The following is a 17,120-nucleotide window of genomic DNA, read 5'->3' on the forward strand; positions in this document are numbered from 1 at the left end:
TTAAGAAATTCAGAATTGTTCAGCAATTAGGAAAATAACAGTATATATATATATATTAGATTATCTAACCCCCCTAATGGGACCAGAGGGCAGTGTTATATAATCAAACATATTAATAGTTTTCTTTAGAAAAGCATGGGTATTTATGCAAAATGGTATAGATTATAAACAACCTCATATTAAGTGAATGCTGGTGTGCTCAAATTAGTTTTGGCTCAAAAGTTAAACAAAAACTTTAGTTTTTCACAACTTTCACAATTTTGGAATTACAGAGAAGGAACTATAGATTTGTACTGTCTGATACTTAAGTTCATACCTAAATGATGAAAACTTTCTGCTCTCTATAAAAGTGTGACCTAAATGGTAATAAATGGTAGAATGAAGATAAATTTTCAAAACACTATTTTAAAGGGCACAGTGAATGAAAAACCAAGCGTTGGTCAAGTAAGAATAATTTTGAGTATCTTTTACATACAAAAGTAACCCACATATAATTTAAAAAAAAAGTTTTAAACCCTACCTTTTCTCCTTTCTGTGTTGTCTAGTCTAATCTAGGCTAATTCTGTAACCAGATCCCTCTGGGTTGATGAAAGAGAAGGCTCTTCACAGTGGTCCCTGGCACCCCTTTCTACTCTCAGATACTTTGCTCACTCTTACTACCCTGTTTGAACAGATTCTCCTTTCTGCCTAAACAAACCATGCTATTTTACTTGGCATCTCCTTTTGGGCAATACGATTCAGCTTCGATGCCCTGCTCCTTGGAAGTTGTTCCTGATCCTAATACCTCTCATACACTTCCACAGCAGTATGGACTTATGCATAAAAACACTTGGCAGTTCAATAGTCCTTACTTCCGGCTCTGATCTCCCTGAGGGTAGTGACCTGTCTACCTCTTAACTGGCTGTATTTTCATCATGCAGCACAGTCCTGGCACACTGAGCAACTTAGATAGCGCTGAACACCTATTTGTGCTAGATAAATTAATGAAATGAGTGAAATACACTAGTTCTAAAGAGTGAAAACTCATTTAAGATAGGGGAATCCAAGAAGGGATTTGAAGTAGGACTTGGAAGATATGTAGATTTGGGGGAGCTGGGGAATGGGAGAAGGCATTTTAAATTGGGGTATGGCTGAACCATGATGATAATACAGGACTATTCATCACTGGACCTGTATAACCTTGTTTAGCTAGCACATACGGCCTGTGGAGGGAAAGAGATAAAAAGAATATTGGTATCACCATCATTACTATTGTTAATTAAAAAGGTAGTGTGGCAGAAAGAGCTTAGATAAGATACTTCATCTCTCCTGATATTATCTGCAAAACTGGAGAGTTGGACAATCCTTGACAGTCTTAAAATTCTATGAGCTTTAAAAATACGATGGACCTACTTTCCCAGGAGTGATATATTAGGGGAATAGGGGAACCAGGATAAGGAGTCCCGATTTCCATTTGTATGGAATGTAAACACTTCATGGACATAAAAGGGTTTGAAAGGCAGAGGAGAAATTCCCACACAGGTCGCAGGAAGACACCCGGGGGGAGTATAAATAGTATTGAATAAGGCAGTTATCAATGGTCTGGGCATAAAGTGACACAATACAGACCTAGGTTTATCCCATCCCTGGGGTGAAGTTACAGGTAGGTCACCCTGAGGATCTTAAGAGGAAATACTAAAGATATGCTAGACAAATCTTTATTTTCACCCTTAAATACAGCAACCCAGACATGGGTGCTGGAGATCATTACTGAGCTTCAGAAAGGCCAACTTTGGGGAGGTAGTGGTCTCCACTCTCACTAACCTGATGTACACAGACGTTACACTTATCACAGAATACCATATCATTCCCTTCTTCACTGTCTGGAGACCGGCACACATCACAGATCACATCTTCATCATACTCTATGCCTAGCCCTTCCTCTGTCTCAATAGCATGGTTCATATTTTCATGGCAATGGCGTTCCAGGACTTCTACTGTCTTTTCCATAAGAGTCTCATCAACTGGCCCATAACCTGCACAGAAATACAAACAATCAATCAACCCATCAGTAAGCTGTCATTCCCAAATCACCTACTGTGAGCCTAATGCTAGGGTGGAAGGGATACTTAAGGATAAAACCATCTCGCTCCTGCTCTAAAACAACTAGATTTCAAAGAACCTTTTACTGGAGCTATTCTATATTTACTTATAGTCACATATTAGTGATTGACACATGAAAACAGAATTATATATTTTTTATTATATTCCTTCAGAGCCTGTCTCCTAAATTTCTTTCCATTTTTTCCTTACTCCCACTGAGGAAGGACATTCACTGAGCTTTCTAATTTTCAATAATTTATAGGGTATGAAATAATTAAACCCACGTAACCATTTAGACATCTACTGGTTATACAAGGAAATGCTCACACAAAAAGGTACTAAGCCCTAAAAGAAAATTCTAGGCACTGTATTATAAATATGAAATACTTTGTTTTCAAACTTATTTTTTTTAAAAAAAACCAATTATTTTCCTATGGGAAACCATTATAATATAAACCTATTCGTATTCATAGAGATCTAACTACCATTCCCAAACTTATCCTTTTTGTGCCTTGATTCTTTTTTCCTTCTTTACTTCTATTTTTTCTTAGCATTCTACATTTAATAACTCAACTAAAAGATTCACATGGTAGATTTTGGTGACAATGAAACATTTTTCTTATGAAGATTAATAATTTGATTAAAACACTTATTTATTCCAAAAGTTTATAAACTACAAGAATAATCCTCACAATAATAAAAAACACATTTACCAAAGTATTTCATTTCAGTCGTAAAATAATGCTGGTGTGGTGCTAAGGGTACATGCGCTGTACTACAAAGACAGTTTCAACCACAAGGTTAGTGGTCCAAGCTCACCAGCCGCTTCGCGGAAACCCTATACAGGGTCGCTATGGGTCAGAACCGACTCGACGGCACTTCACAACAACAAGGAATTTTAGAATTTCACATAAACTTCCTTTTTAAATTGTCGTGGCTACTTATGAATCCAAAGATTCCCAGGCCTTATGTTTCATTGTTTTTTTTTTTAAAGACAAATTAAACACAAACAGTGTATGTATTTTTGTTAGAGTGAAGAAGTATAGTGTGGTTATCAGAGCACTTGGATTCAAATTCCAACTTTGACTTCATAGGCAAACTTTGACCTGGATGTCCTTATCTATAAAATAAGGATAATGATACCAAGCTCATCAATTTGTTGTGAGGCTGAGATGACATAATGTTCATAAATTGCTTTGTACAGTGCCTGGTATTTAGCAAGCACTCAATTAAAAAATTTCCCAATCTGAGATACAAGGAAACACTTAGAATTTTGAAACTTAATTTTTAAATTAACCAAAATATACCTAATTTAATTTTGTTTTTAAAAGCTTATTTTAAGTTCGTAGAAGCCTCACTACAGTATTAGTCACCCTAAAGGAAAAATTCAGATAACATAATCGTCTTTTAAAAATTCATCCAAGTCTAAATGCAATGTGGTCGCCTAGATGGGTTTCTGGAACAGAAGAAAAGTCATTAATGGAAAAATCGGTACAATCCCAATAAATGCCTGGAATTTACTTAATAGTAGCGTACCTGTGTTGGTTTCCTAGTTTTGACAAAATGTACCATGGTAATAATGTATATTAGGGGAAATGAAAATGTGTAAAGGGTATATAGGAACTCTGTATTAAATGTGCAACTTTTCTACAAATAAAATTTGTTTAAAAAACAAAGCAACCAAGAAAATACTCCATACAAGGGGAATTGGTTGCAAAATACCAATATGGTGATTTCTTGCTGCAGGGTAGCACTGTAATAATGGTAATATATACAGATGCCGCTCATTAAAAATAACAGAACATTTAAAGCTATCAAATCCACTTGATTATGCTCTCATACTGTGATTTTCCTTCCCCTTCAGCCTTTTATTCTCTTCTTTCCCATCATAAACGGAACAAAAGACACAGGATCAAAAGACTTTCCCCCTTTTCCACATAAAAAAGCAAAGATTAAAGAGAAGCTAGAGGTCTGGTGGCTCAGCGGATTAAATACTGGACTGCTAACCACAAGGTTGGTGGTTTAAACCCACCAAGTACTCCGCAGGAGAAAGATGAGGCTGTTTGTTCGCATAAAGATTTACAGAAACCCTATGGAGCATTTCTACTCTGTCCTAGAGGGCTGCTAACTTTGAGGAATCGATTCAAAGGGAGTGAAGAAGAGATTACTGGCAGAACAATGAACGTTGCCATGCCAAACTGGACTTAACACAATGAAAAAATTTTTTTCAGATGCCAGATTCAATAGAAAGACTCAAAACAAAGAAAAGGGAAAGGGAAGAAAAGAAAAATCAATAGTCCTTACTGTGAACAATTGTGATGAAAGAAAATGAAAACAAATATATTCTTCACTACGCCTCATATGGAGGCTTTAAAACACTGCTCAGAATAAAGACATATCAGAAAGAAGTGTTTGTAAACATAAAGTAAGTTTCCTTTAAGCCCAACATCTAGCATTTCTGGTGTACATTAACTTAAACATTATATGTTTACTTGTATTTTTTGAGAATTGCATGACAACTCTATAACTTGCTGGAGCTAATAACTGCTTTGGTGGCATTTTGCTTTATACCTTTTATCTATGTCCTGCCATTCCTCCTCTAGGCAGCAAAACTACAAGTCATACATTTAGGATACTGGTTACAGCCACCAGTCAAATGCTGAAATTGAAACTTCTCTCCATGAGGTGAAGATCGTAAACCCCTGCTCAATGATCAGAGGTGAGCCAAGAACCAGTTTCAGAATCTTTCTTAACCAAAAGTCAAATTACCCAGAAACAGTTACTCAGGAAGCAACCTTGTAAAACCTACTTGTCATCTCTGATCTGTGCTGTTTACGATGAATGAGAAAAGAACAGATTTAAATGTGATTTCCATATCTTTATGTACCTGAAAAATGACTAAAACAAGACCAAAGGAAAAAAAAAAAAAACTAAATTAAAAGGCCAAAAAGGAAAGGAAACCACAAGATGAAAGCAAGTTAAAGAGTCTTGATGACCTTAAAAAAAAAAAAAAAATTCAAAGAAAGAAGAAATTACGAGTTGAGTTGAAGCACCATTTACTTATGAGAAAACATACTAACCCATTGCTGCAAGGTCTTCATTCAGTTCTTGGAGCCAGAAGATGTCCATGTCATCAAGGTCATAGCGGCACACGGATGCTGCCATCTCTAAGATGTTGATGTAGCCAGGCTCTGCGGGCTCTGGGTCGGAGCAGTGGATATACTTCCGGGGCCGAACAAACAGAACCTCCTTTGTCTTCTCAGCTATAATCCTAGAAAAGAGAAACACTGATAAGACCAAACAAATGACAGACTCCAGGCACTGACAGGATGGGCCCAATAGTACTCAGGCCACACAGTGGAGTTGAAATGCTCTCCCTTTCCACTCTGGGTGAATACCCTCTAGTAGGTATGGCAAAGTCTTTTCTAGAAAGCAAATAGTTCTAAAAGCTAAGTAGTTCTGTCATCTGCTGGGGATTCTGTGACTGCTAACAATTTACTTCATTCACCTGGGGCCCCCCTACTGCCATTCATTCTAATAAAATTTTGTTACATTATTGTATAGTCATGATATAATGCTCGAAGAGACAGTCAGATTCCACACCAAAGAAATATTGTAGCCAGACTCATGATTTCCTGCCAGGAAGGCAATATTGGATGGTGGTAAAGAGTGTAAGCTTTAGACTCACACAAGCCTGTCTCTTCTGCCACTCATTTACACTGTAATTCTGGGTGATTATTTAGTTTATATAAGATTTAGTTTTCTTAGCTAAAGTTTCATGTAAACAGTGAGTCCTCAGTGTCTTTTCAGTTGACATATTGACAGGTATGCAGACCATACTACATTTCCAATGAGAAAATTAGAATCATTTATAAAAAGCACAGAAACTGCAAAAATACCAAAAACATCACAGATTTTTAATAGGTTTGGTATAAATATCTTAAAAACTAAACAATATCCACTTGCAATATTATCTCTATGAGAAGTTTCTTAAACTGTCTCTTATTAGTCTTGTCACTCTTAGCTGACTACTCTCTAAACTGCCACGACGCATGTCTGAAACAAAGGACAATGATAATCTTTGTGACAGTGCATTTTACAAACCTAGCCACAACAGTATCTCCCAATTCCACATGCTCACCTACAATGTAACTTCACCACTCAGTGGTGAACTCTATTTCCTTTCCTAGATTCACGTGAGTTTTGGTGACTATTTGGACCAGAGAATATGGCAGAAGTGATGCTATTAAAATTGCTGGGTCAAGAAAAGGGAATGTAGGACTTCTGGCAAGATATCCAGACTAGGCAGATACACCACACACCACACAGACCCTCTGCAACAAAGACACAAGAGACTAAATGAAACAGATATTAATGGTAATCCAGGAACCCTAAACTCCAGAGGAAAGGATAGCGTAGTAGACTGAATACCAACCCAAAGAAGCTGGTGACCAGAAGCATGGCCAGCCCCCACCCTCCCCGACCCATTAGCTAGTTAGTGACAGTTCCTGCCTTGCACAGTGTCTGTCTGAAGTCAGAGTCACAAGAGGTGCACCACTGCCCAGTCTGGAGGCATGTGAACTCTGTTGCATTAGACCAACGGAACATGCATAATGCCAGATCCTGGTCACCCCTGGGAGGCCAAGAACTCCTTCCATAATCAGATGCTCTGCTCCCAGCTGCCCACTGGGCAGGAAATATTGCCTTCCAGGAATAAGCACTCTAATCTCAACCATCTTCTGAGTTGGCACAAAACACCTCCAGATCAGGTACTCTGACCTCAGACAACGTCTAGGTCAGCAGGAATTCCATCTAGGACTGAGTATCCCATCCCTACCCTGTGAGCTCCTGAGCTAGCAGAGGGTGCTACTCAGTGTCTTTCCACCCACAATGTTTTCCTCTTTGGGCCCTGACCTTGCTCCACTTTTCTTCTTTTTAAAAATTCCCTTCTCTTGTTTTAAAATTATTTCTCTTTCTTTTCTTTTGCCCCTTCCCTTCTTTCTCTTTCTCTTTTCTTTTTTCGTTACTAGTATCTTTCTCTTTTCTTTTTCCCCTCTCTAGTTTTGCTTACTATTTCCTTTCTTTTTTTCTCTTCCCTTGTTTTTATTTTCCTTTTATTTTTTAGTTATTAAAATTGCCTGTTGCTTGGCTGTTTTCCCTACACTTTTTTTTTGCTGTTGTTTGTTTTGTTCTCAATTTTGTTTTTGCTTGTCCCACTGGACAGGAGACAACAATTGTGCCCACATGGCCCGCCACACCCTACCTCCTGCAGCCCAGTCTACTGAGTGAGGGCCAGTATTTACTCCTATGCCACCAGATCGATAAAAAGTAGCCAAACCCATCCTCAACTGTGCTGCATGCATGAGCAATGGATAGAGAACTAACTACACACACTCACATTCTCTATCACAGCCACCAGTAGTCAGATGGTGACTGCTTAAGAACACACCAATATCAATCATCAATTAAATACAAATACAACACCACCACAATGTCTCCAAGAAAACAGACAATTTCAGTTCACACCAAGAAACATGATAGAGTGGCTCAAACAAGTGACCAAAACACATAGCTAGAAGATCTTTTTGAGGACAAAATGACATTGGAATCACCTGATAATGAATTTAATATTTTAGGTACTTTCAATGAATTGAGAGAAAGATTTAGAAAGCTGCAGACAGAATCAAGGAAAACATAGACAAAATTAGAAGAATTCAGAAAAACACTACAAGAACAAACTGATAAAGAAAAAAAAAGAGAAACCATATAAAAACAGCAAAAAACAAAACAAAACAAAAAACAACCCTGAAGATTAATACGAAGATTTCAGAAATAGATAACACACTGAAAGGGCAAAGGAGTAGAACTGAATTAAAAGAAGACTGAATTAGTGAGCTTGAAAACAAATCTCCCAGTACTAATTGGCTAGAGGAACAATCAGAAAAGAACAAAAAAAATATGAAGAAAGCCTAAGAATTATGTGGGATACTGGTGTGGCCCAGCTGGATGAGCAGTAGACTGCTAACCACAAGGTTGGCAATTCAAACCCACCAGCTCTTCCTTGGAAACCCTATACAAGGTCACTGAGTCGGAACCCACGCAATAGCATGTAACAACAACAACAACAATCAAGAGGAATAACTTATGTGAGACTGGAATTCTAGAACAGGAAGAGACAATAAAGGACAGAGAAAATTGTTGAAGAGTTGTTGGAACAAAATGCCCCTAACATGAAAGATGAGAAAATATGCATTCAAGAAGCAGAATAACCCCAAACAGAATAGACCCCAAATGAAAATCACCAAGACATAAACTCTCCAAAACCAAAGACAAGGAAAGAATCCTGAGAGTAGCTTGAGAAAAATGATGTTACTCACAAAGGAGAAACAATAAGAAAGCTCTGATTTCTCAACAGAAATCATGTAAGCAAATCACATACAAAATTCTGAAAAAAAAAAAAAAAAAGTCAACCAAGAGTCATATACCTAGATTAGGATATTTCCAGATAAACAGAAATGAAAGCAATTTGTAAAAAGCAGACTAACCTTACAAGAAACACTAAAGGGAGTTCTTTGGAAAGAGAACCAATAACAGTAGACAGCAACTTGAGATTAATATACATGGCAACACCATCCACAAGTCAACTCAGAAACAGAAGTATCCAAGTAAAACAAACCTACAACACAGAAAATAGGGAACCAGAGATAACAATTTGTTAAAAGAAAGACAATTACAAAGTAAAAAGAAGGAATAGTGTAGTTACAGAACTCGGAGAGGAAGTTAAGATATTGAGATAGAACAGACTCTTTTAAACTTGGGAAAGAAATTAATATATTTGTTACTTGGGTGAAGGGGATGGCAATATACAGTTCAATAGACATGCAGCCTGAACAGATACGGGAGAGAGAGTAGAAGTATACAGACATATATAGGTTTGACAGAGGATATTTATAGATGGGTATTTTACTTTTGCTTTAAATATATCCATGAATATGGAGGAGCATACAGGGTGAAAAGTTATGAAAACTTCTTAAATATAATCAAACACTTTGAGGGAATGAGTTGCTGGGTCTGGGGGCTCAGGACCATAGTTTCAAGAGACACCAAGGTCAAATAGCATAACATAGTCCACAAAGACAATGTTGTCCATCCTACTTTGATGAGTAGCAACTGGAGTCTTAAGAGCTCATAAGTGGTCATCTAAGGTGCCACTATTAGTTTTTCTCTATCTGGAGGAAAGAAGAGTAATAAAAATCGAAAAAATATGGAAACAATTAGTCCAATGGACTAATGGACCACGTTAACATCAGCCTCCAGGATCCTGAGACCACAAGAACGAGATGGAGCTGCTCTGAAAGGGATCATAAAGAGTGGGAGACGACAATGTGGAACAAAACTCAAAATCATAAAACAGACCTGGACTACTGGTTTGATAGAGACTGGTGGAACCCTTTAGACTCTGGCCCTTAGTCACCCTTTAAGTCTGGAACTGAACTAATCCCTGTGGCTCAATTTTCAGCCGAACAACAGACAGGTCTATAAAGGGAACAGTAACACTAATAAGGTATGCACACCTTAGAATCATCAGCCAGTTGAGAACAGAAGGACAGCAGTTACCCAAGGACAAAGTTTGAAAGGGTTATGAAAGAAGAAGGAACAGAAATAGAAAACAGAGAAGTAGGATAAGTGATGTTACACTGAGGGGGGACTGTTGTGAATTAGATGAAGCAAAATGTGTATGATTTGTAAAACTGATGAACCTGCTCTGTAAACATTCACCCAATTCATAATAAAAAGTTTAAGAAAAAAAGGTTTTGGATGGAGTGAGAAAAACTGTGGACTAAAAATCAAAATCATAAAACAGACCAAGATTACTGGTCAGACAGAAACTGATGGAACCCCAAGACTATGGTTCTTGGTCACTCTTCAAGTCTGAACTGAACTCACTACTTAGCTCATTTCTCAGTCAAGTGATCATCGTTGTTAAGTGCCGTCTAGTTGATTCCGACTCACAGAGACCCTGTGTAGGGTTTCCGAGGAGCAGCTGGTGAGCTTGAACTGCTGACCTTGCAGTTCAAACCGACATTGCAGTCCAGCGCATTAACCCACAGCACCACACCAGGAGTCCCAGTCAAGCAATAGATAGTTCTATAAGGGGGACAGCAATATTAGTTAGGTACTCACACCACAGAATGGTCAGCCATTTGAGAACAATAGGGCAGCATTTACCAAAGAACAAGTTCAAAGTGTTGGGAAAGGAGGAGGTATAGAAAAAAGGAACACAGGGAGGCAGTGGAATAAGTAATGTAACACTGAAGGGATTGTAATCACTGAGATAAAATGAAGTCTATGATTTGCTGAATGTAAAACTGATGATCTACTCTGTAAATCTTCACTCAATTCGCAATTTTAAAATGTCTGTTTTTTTAAAAAAAATGGGTAAGAATACAGCTTTTGCTTTACTCGTCGAGTATGTGCACTAAAGAGTCTGAGCCCTTTAAGAAGTCTCTAAGAAGCTGAGGATGTCAAACCATATGAAAAGAGCATGTCAAGTCTACAAGCTAACTAGCTCAGTTGACAGAAATGTTAGTGAACGAGCCTTCAGGTGATTCCAGTTCAGCCACTGAGGGGCCCCAAGCTTTGAATCTTCCTAGATGAGACTCTAGACACTGTGGAGAGATAAGGCATCCCCACTGTGCCCGACTAAATTCCTGACTAACAGAATCCTTCAGTATAACATGGTTGCCCAAGCTGCTAAATTTGGGGGCAATTTATGATACAGTTATAGTAACCGGAACAACTGAAAAGGACAATGGACTACTTTATACTTTACGAAGATTTGTTGTTGTTAAGTGCCAAGTCAGTTCTGACCCATAGTGACTCTGTATAGGGTTTCTGAGGAGCAGCTGGATGAGCTGGAACCGCCAACCTTGTGGTTCAAATGAACTTTTCAGTCCAACGCATTAACCCACTGCACCACACCAGGACTCATGAGCTGCAAATTGTGCACCCTACAGAATTTTTAGGGAGTGGGGTCGCTCCATACGATAAGCACTGGACTGTGAACTACAAAGCCCGCAGCTTGAGCCCATCAGCTGCTCCACGGAAGAAAAATGAGGCTTTCTGTTCCTGCAAAGATTTAAAACCTCAGAAACTCTCATCAAAATTGCTTTGCGTCAAAACCGACTTGATGGCACTTAACAACACTGAATTTTCATAACTGAGGCAAGAGTGGTTAAGTAGAATGTTGCTGTCTAAATTGGAGTGGGGTAGAAGATATATGAGAAGTGGGGTGAAGATAGTAGCAGGAGGTGATGATGAAATACTGACAGGAGTCAGGGGGCAGGCTTGTGTCATCATTTATTAAGGGACATTCTTCCTTTGTCTAATTATATGAAATCTAACATAATTTGACAAAAGAGCCAAGAGGCTCTCCTGATGTTCTGAATATTGGACATGACAATGAAACGAAACAATGAAAAACCACAGATTTTCTATTACAAATTTGGGCTTGTAAGGATGAATGTTTCTAACCAGAAACTATAGGTAGACCTGGTTTGGAAAGATCAGTAGCTCAGTTTCAGACACTCTAAGTTAGAGATGTCTGTTGCACATTAAAATGGCAATATCAAATTGGCAGTTGAATATTTGAGTCTGGAGTTTAGTGAGAAAAATATTCTCTGTAGCCCAGTTAGTCCAAAGTTTACATTCCAAGGAGAATAGGTGCCTGTCTGAATATCCAATCATTTACTCTTTCAGTTTCATTAACAACTTAGAAGTGTATGATGATATCATATTGTTAAAGTTAAAAAGCAAGCTATTGAATTATTGCATTACATACATAGGAGCTCTGGTGATGCTATAGGATGATAAGCACTGGACTGCTAATGGCAAGATTGGCAGTTCAAACCCACCAGATGCTCCAGGAGAAAAAAGGGGCTTTCTGCTCCCATAAAGATTTACAGCTTTGGAAACACAATACAGGGTTGCTATGAGATAGAATCGATGTGATGGCAGTGGGAGTGAGTTACATGTGAGCAAGTCCACATTACTGTTATTGTCAGGTGCCGTCGAGTACGTTCTGACTCATCGTGACCTCATGCACAACCAAACAAAACACTGCCCAGTCCTGCACCATCCCTACAATCTTTGCTAAGATTGAGCCTATTGCTGCTGCCACTGTATCAATCCATCTCTTTGGGAAGCTTCCTCTTTTTTGCTGACCCTCCACTTTACCAGGCATGATGTCCTTTTCCAGGGCCTGGTCCCTCCTAATACTATGTTCGAAGTATAAGAAACTAAGTCTCACCATCCTGGCTTCTAAGGAGCATTCTATTCTGACTGTCCTCCTTCCAGCACACATTTGCTTGTTCTTCTAGTAGTCTATGGTACTTTCAGTATTCTCCAACATCATAACCCAAATGCATCAACTCTTCTACAGACTTCCTTATTCATTGTCCAACTTTAACATGCATATAAGGCTACTGAAAATACCAGGGTCACGTTAATCCTCAAATTGCCATCTTTACTCTCATATGTTTTAAAGAGGTCTTGTGTAGTAGATTCGTTCAATGCAATACATCGTTAGATTTCTTGACTGCTGCTTCCATGAGTGTTGATAGTGGATCCAAGCAAAATAAGGCTTTCTGTACCCTTGAAAATTTACAGCTTTGGAAACCTTATACAGGGTCGCTATGAATAGGAAATGACTCTACGGCACATTACCACCACCATGTTCAAGGTCCAATTTTGGCTCTCGTGGACTTGTTTTAATTTTCTTGAGCTTCAGCTTGAAGTTGCATGTGAGCAATTGATGGTCTGTTCCACAGTTTGCCCCTGGCTTTGTTTTGGCTGACAATGTGGAGCTTTTCTACTGACTCTTCCCACAGATGTAGTCAATTTGATTTCTGTGTGTTTCATCTGGTGAGTTCCACGCATAAATAGTCATCTTTTATGTTGTTTAAAAAAGGCATTTGCAATGAGTAAGTCACTGGTTTTGCAAAATTCTATCATGCAATCTCCAGCACCATTTCTATCACTAAGTCCGTATTTTCTAACTACTGATCCTCTTTGTTTCCAGGTTTCACACTTCAATCACCAGTAATTATCAACATATCTTGATTGCATGTGTGATCAATCTCAGATTGAAAAAGTTAGTAGAATTCTTCAATTTCATCATAACTGGCTTTAGTGGTTGGTGGTATAAATTTGAAAAATACTGCTATAAAATCATAGAAACCTTTAGTAAGCAGTTCTTCATTCTTCTATTTTTATTACATGAAAACTGCAGTTTTGGTATCTCTAGAGACTCAAATTGTGTTCCTTTTCAATGTTTTTTGAAGTTTGGGGAACAAAAGGAAATCTGAAGAGACAAGGGCTGTAGAGTAGATGAGGTAAGAATTCCCAAGGAAATTCTTGTACAGCAGTTCTTGTTACTACATGCCTTGAAAAATGAGCAGGTGGATTGTCATGATGGAAAAAAAAAATTCTTATGTGGTAGACTGAAGATGGTCACAAATTCTTTGACACTACTCTCCTATCTAGAAGTAGAGTTCTATTTTCTTCCTCTCAAATCTGTGACTGCTCTAATAATGGTAGAAGTAATCATGTGCTCCACCACTCGTCTGTCATTTTGCTGTACTGAGAGTTATGTGGGACATCATTTAGAGGAACAACTTACAGGTGATTGGAATTCCAGAACAGGAAGAGCCAATAAAAAGCACAGAGAAATTTTCTGAAAAGTTGTTGGAAGACACTTCCCTAACATGGAAACCATGCAGGCAAGAAGGCGAAATTAAGACATTTCCTGACAAACAGAAATTAAAGGACTTTGTAATGACCAGACCAACTTTACAAAAAAAATGCTAAAGGGCGTTTTTTGGACTGAAAACCAACACCAGTAGACGACAACCTGAAATTACCATACATGACAACAACACCTAGAATTCAATCCAGATGTACAAATATCTAAAGTAAAACAAACCTTCAAGACTGAAAATAGGGAACCAGAGATATCAATGTATAATGAAGTCAGCTACAAAGCACAAAGAGGGACTAATAGGATAGATATAGAACTTCCAAATGACTAAGAAGTCAAGTAGATGTCATGATAAAAGACTGTCTTAAACAGGGAAAAAATAAATTATAGCGTAACTCCAAAGAAAATTAATACATCTGCATGATGATCTTCTCTGTAAACCTTCACTTAATTAAAAAAATAAATAAATAAAAAGGATTAGATTCTAGGCAAAAGGCTAGTTTGGGAGTAACTTCACACCATGGGCTTAAATTTATACAACACTGTAAAATATTCATTGAAGTCATATGATTTTGGAAATTTCAACATGGATACAAAATCCCATCCTTCATCAGTGTTCCAATGTCACTGCCAATCACAAAGATTTAACTTTCAAGATAATCTACAAAATCGAGAGAGTAAAAAACATAAGACACAATTTGATTTCTGCTCTTAAGATGCTGATAACCAAGGGTAGCTGCGATGAACACTTTCAGTTGAGATTATACTCCAAACATAAAACTTCAATGCCAAATCACTGAGCATTCAATATGTTTGATCCCATAAGGGAATCCAAGCAGCCTGACAAAAATATGAAGATTTCTAATAAAGTCAGGAAATAAAACATTTCATAGCAATTGTTCTCGAAATATTGTCCCTGGACTAGTAGCACCAGGATCTTGTAGGAACTTGTTCAAACTAAACCAAACTCCTTGCCGTTGGTGTAGTGGTTAAGCACTTGGCTGGTAACTAAAAGGTTGGTGGCTTGAATCTACCTGTCACTCTGTGGGAAAAAGATATAGTAGTCTATTTTTCTAAAAAGATGTGGTGGTGGTATGCCATGGAGTCGGTTCTGACTCATTGTGACCCTGCATAGGGTTTCCGAGGCTGTAAGTCTTTATTTACAGGAGCAGAACAGTTTCAAACTGTTGACCTTGAGGTTAGCAGCCTGACTTGTAACCACTACATTACCAGAGCTCCTTGTAAAAAGATCTACAGCCTTGGAAATTCTATGGGGCAGTTCTACTGTCATATAGGGTCGCTATGAATTGGAATTGATTTGACCACATAAGTTTGGTTGGGTTTGATCAAGTTCTTGCATGATGTGGATGCTCTAGTCTAGGCATTTTATTTCATGCTAGCTTTCTTTGGAATACTTAAGTCTCCTCAACTGCAGTGCTCAATGCATTTTGAGTGTCTTCCAACCTAGGGGTCTCATCTTCTAGCAATATATCATACAATATTCTGTTGTGATCCATAGGGTTTCTCACTGGCTAATTTTCAGACGTTGATCACCAAGCCTTTCTTCCTAGTCTGTCTTAGTCTGGAAGCTCCACTGAAACCTTTTACCATGGGTAACCCTGCTTGCTATTTGAAATGCTGGTGGCATAGTTTATAGCTTCAAAGTAACACAAGTCACCATAGTATGACAAATTTACAGATGGGTGGTAGATGACCTATCCTAATCTGGTGTAATCTGACACTGGTCTGAGTGAACATGGCATGTGACTTTATATTCTCAATGTATAATTAAACACTCAGAAGTTTCTTCCCAAGCAGCATACAGATAACCACGAGAACATATAAGCATATAAATACCTGACGGAAGGCTGTGGAATAGTTTCTGGATTGGCTGGTACCTGGACTCCCTTCTCCCATTCTTCTTTCCATGTGTCCGTAAAGAGGTAATAGTTGTCAGGGTTAATGTGGTGAGAATCTGGAATTTTCATGGCACTGATGAGGTCCTTGCGGAATACCTGGGAAGACATTGCATACACTTTGAGAAGCGGGACTAACACCACTTAATGTTCTCCTTTGTAAAAGTCTATCCCCATCCATTTTCCACTTTCAGCAAAAGAAATATTTTAAACTTCATAAATGGATCAGATTTTCTTTGTAAAGGATTTGAAGTATGGCAGGAAAGCCAGCTATTCTGGATTTAATAAAAAAGGACAGGGATCCTTCCTGAATTATTTTCTTAGACTTCTGAATTTAAATCAAGAATACAGGTGTCTCTAAAATAGTTCACATAAAACAATCAATCCTTAACTCTGTTAATCAGTAAATATCTACTTATAACTTATACTTGTTTAGCCATCACATTGTTTTTGTCTATTTAGAAAAAAGTTTTATACTCACAAAAGTTATAAAAATATGACAGTTCTTATATTGTCTTCATTTTGTTATAAGTGTTAACATCTTACATAACCAGAATACAGTGGTCTAAACTAGGACATTAACATTGCTATCCTGGTTGTGGTGCTGTGGGATAAAGCACTGGACCATAAGGTCAGTTTGAACCAAAAGGTCAATGGTTCAAACTTACCAGTTGCTCCTTGGAAACGCTATACAGGGTCATTATGAGTAGGAACTGACTCGAAAGTACTTAACAACAACAAGGAGGCATGACAACAATACACAATGTGGGATCTTGGATTAAATTCTGGAACAGAAATAGGACATTGGAGGAAAACTGGTGAAATCTGAATAAAGTCTATAAATTAATCAGTTAAAAGTATTATGTTGTGAGAACAAACAAGATGGCGGATCGGGTGGACGTATAGCAGAGAGCTCCGCCAACAACACAGAATACCCGACCAAGCAGGTTCAGGGGATGGTCCCCAAACTCTGACCCACATATAAAGGAATACTTATAAGGTTGGAAGGTTCACAGCTGGGGGAATTTGTGGCAGAAGCAAGAAATCTATTGCTTTCTAGTCCTGGACGCTCAGCTGCTCCAGGAGCTGCCATCTTGGGTGAGACCACGTGGGGAAAGGATCGGAGTGGCCACAGACACCTAGCAGAACTGCTGAGATAAATGAAGAAGAGTGAAAAGGGAAGCCCATTTCCTGATCACATCACCTGGAGGCATTCAGAAAGCATAAAAAATACCAAAATACACAGCCATCTAAGTATTAAGGCCACAGATAACCCCTGAAGATGCCCCCAAAACAGAAGCAGACGACCATATCTGCACATGTCCAGAAACGAGATAAAGTGACTGAGGCAAATGAGCTGGAAG

The 17,120-nt window shown here is 38.3% G+C and overlaps 1 protein-coding gene across 1 annotated transcript in view; it reads right to left on the minus strand.

The window, feature by feature from the left end:
• JADE3 (jade family PHD finger 3) overlaps nt 1-17,120 on the minus strand; it is a 65,719-nt gene that overhangs the window by 26,604 nt on the left and 21,995 nt on the right. Inside the window, exons 3-5 of the mRNA XM_006864236.1 lie at nt 15,698-15,855; nt 5,163-5,353; nt 1,804-2,015 (exon numbers count right to left, since the gene is read on the minus strand). Of these exons, the coding sequence (XP_006864298.1) occupies nt 1,804-2,015; nt 5,163-5,353; nt 15,698-15,855 (561 nt within the window). The remainder of the gene's footprint in view (nt 1-1,803; nt 2,016-5,162; nt 5,354-15,697; nt 15,856-17,120) is intronic.

Source organism: Chrysochloris asiatica, unplaced genomic scaffold, assembly GCF_000296735.1.
Source record: "Chrysochloris asiatica unplaced genomic scaffold, ChrAsi1.0 scaffold00062, whole genome shotgun sequence".
Classification (NCBI taxonomy): domain Eukaryota; kingdom Metazoa; phylum Chordata; class Mammalia; order Afrosoricida; family Chrysochloridae; genus Chrysochloris; species Chrysochloris asiatica.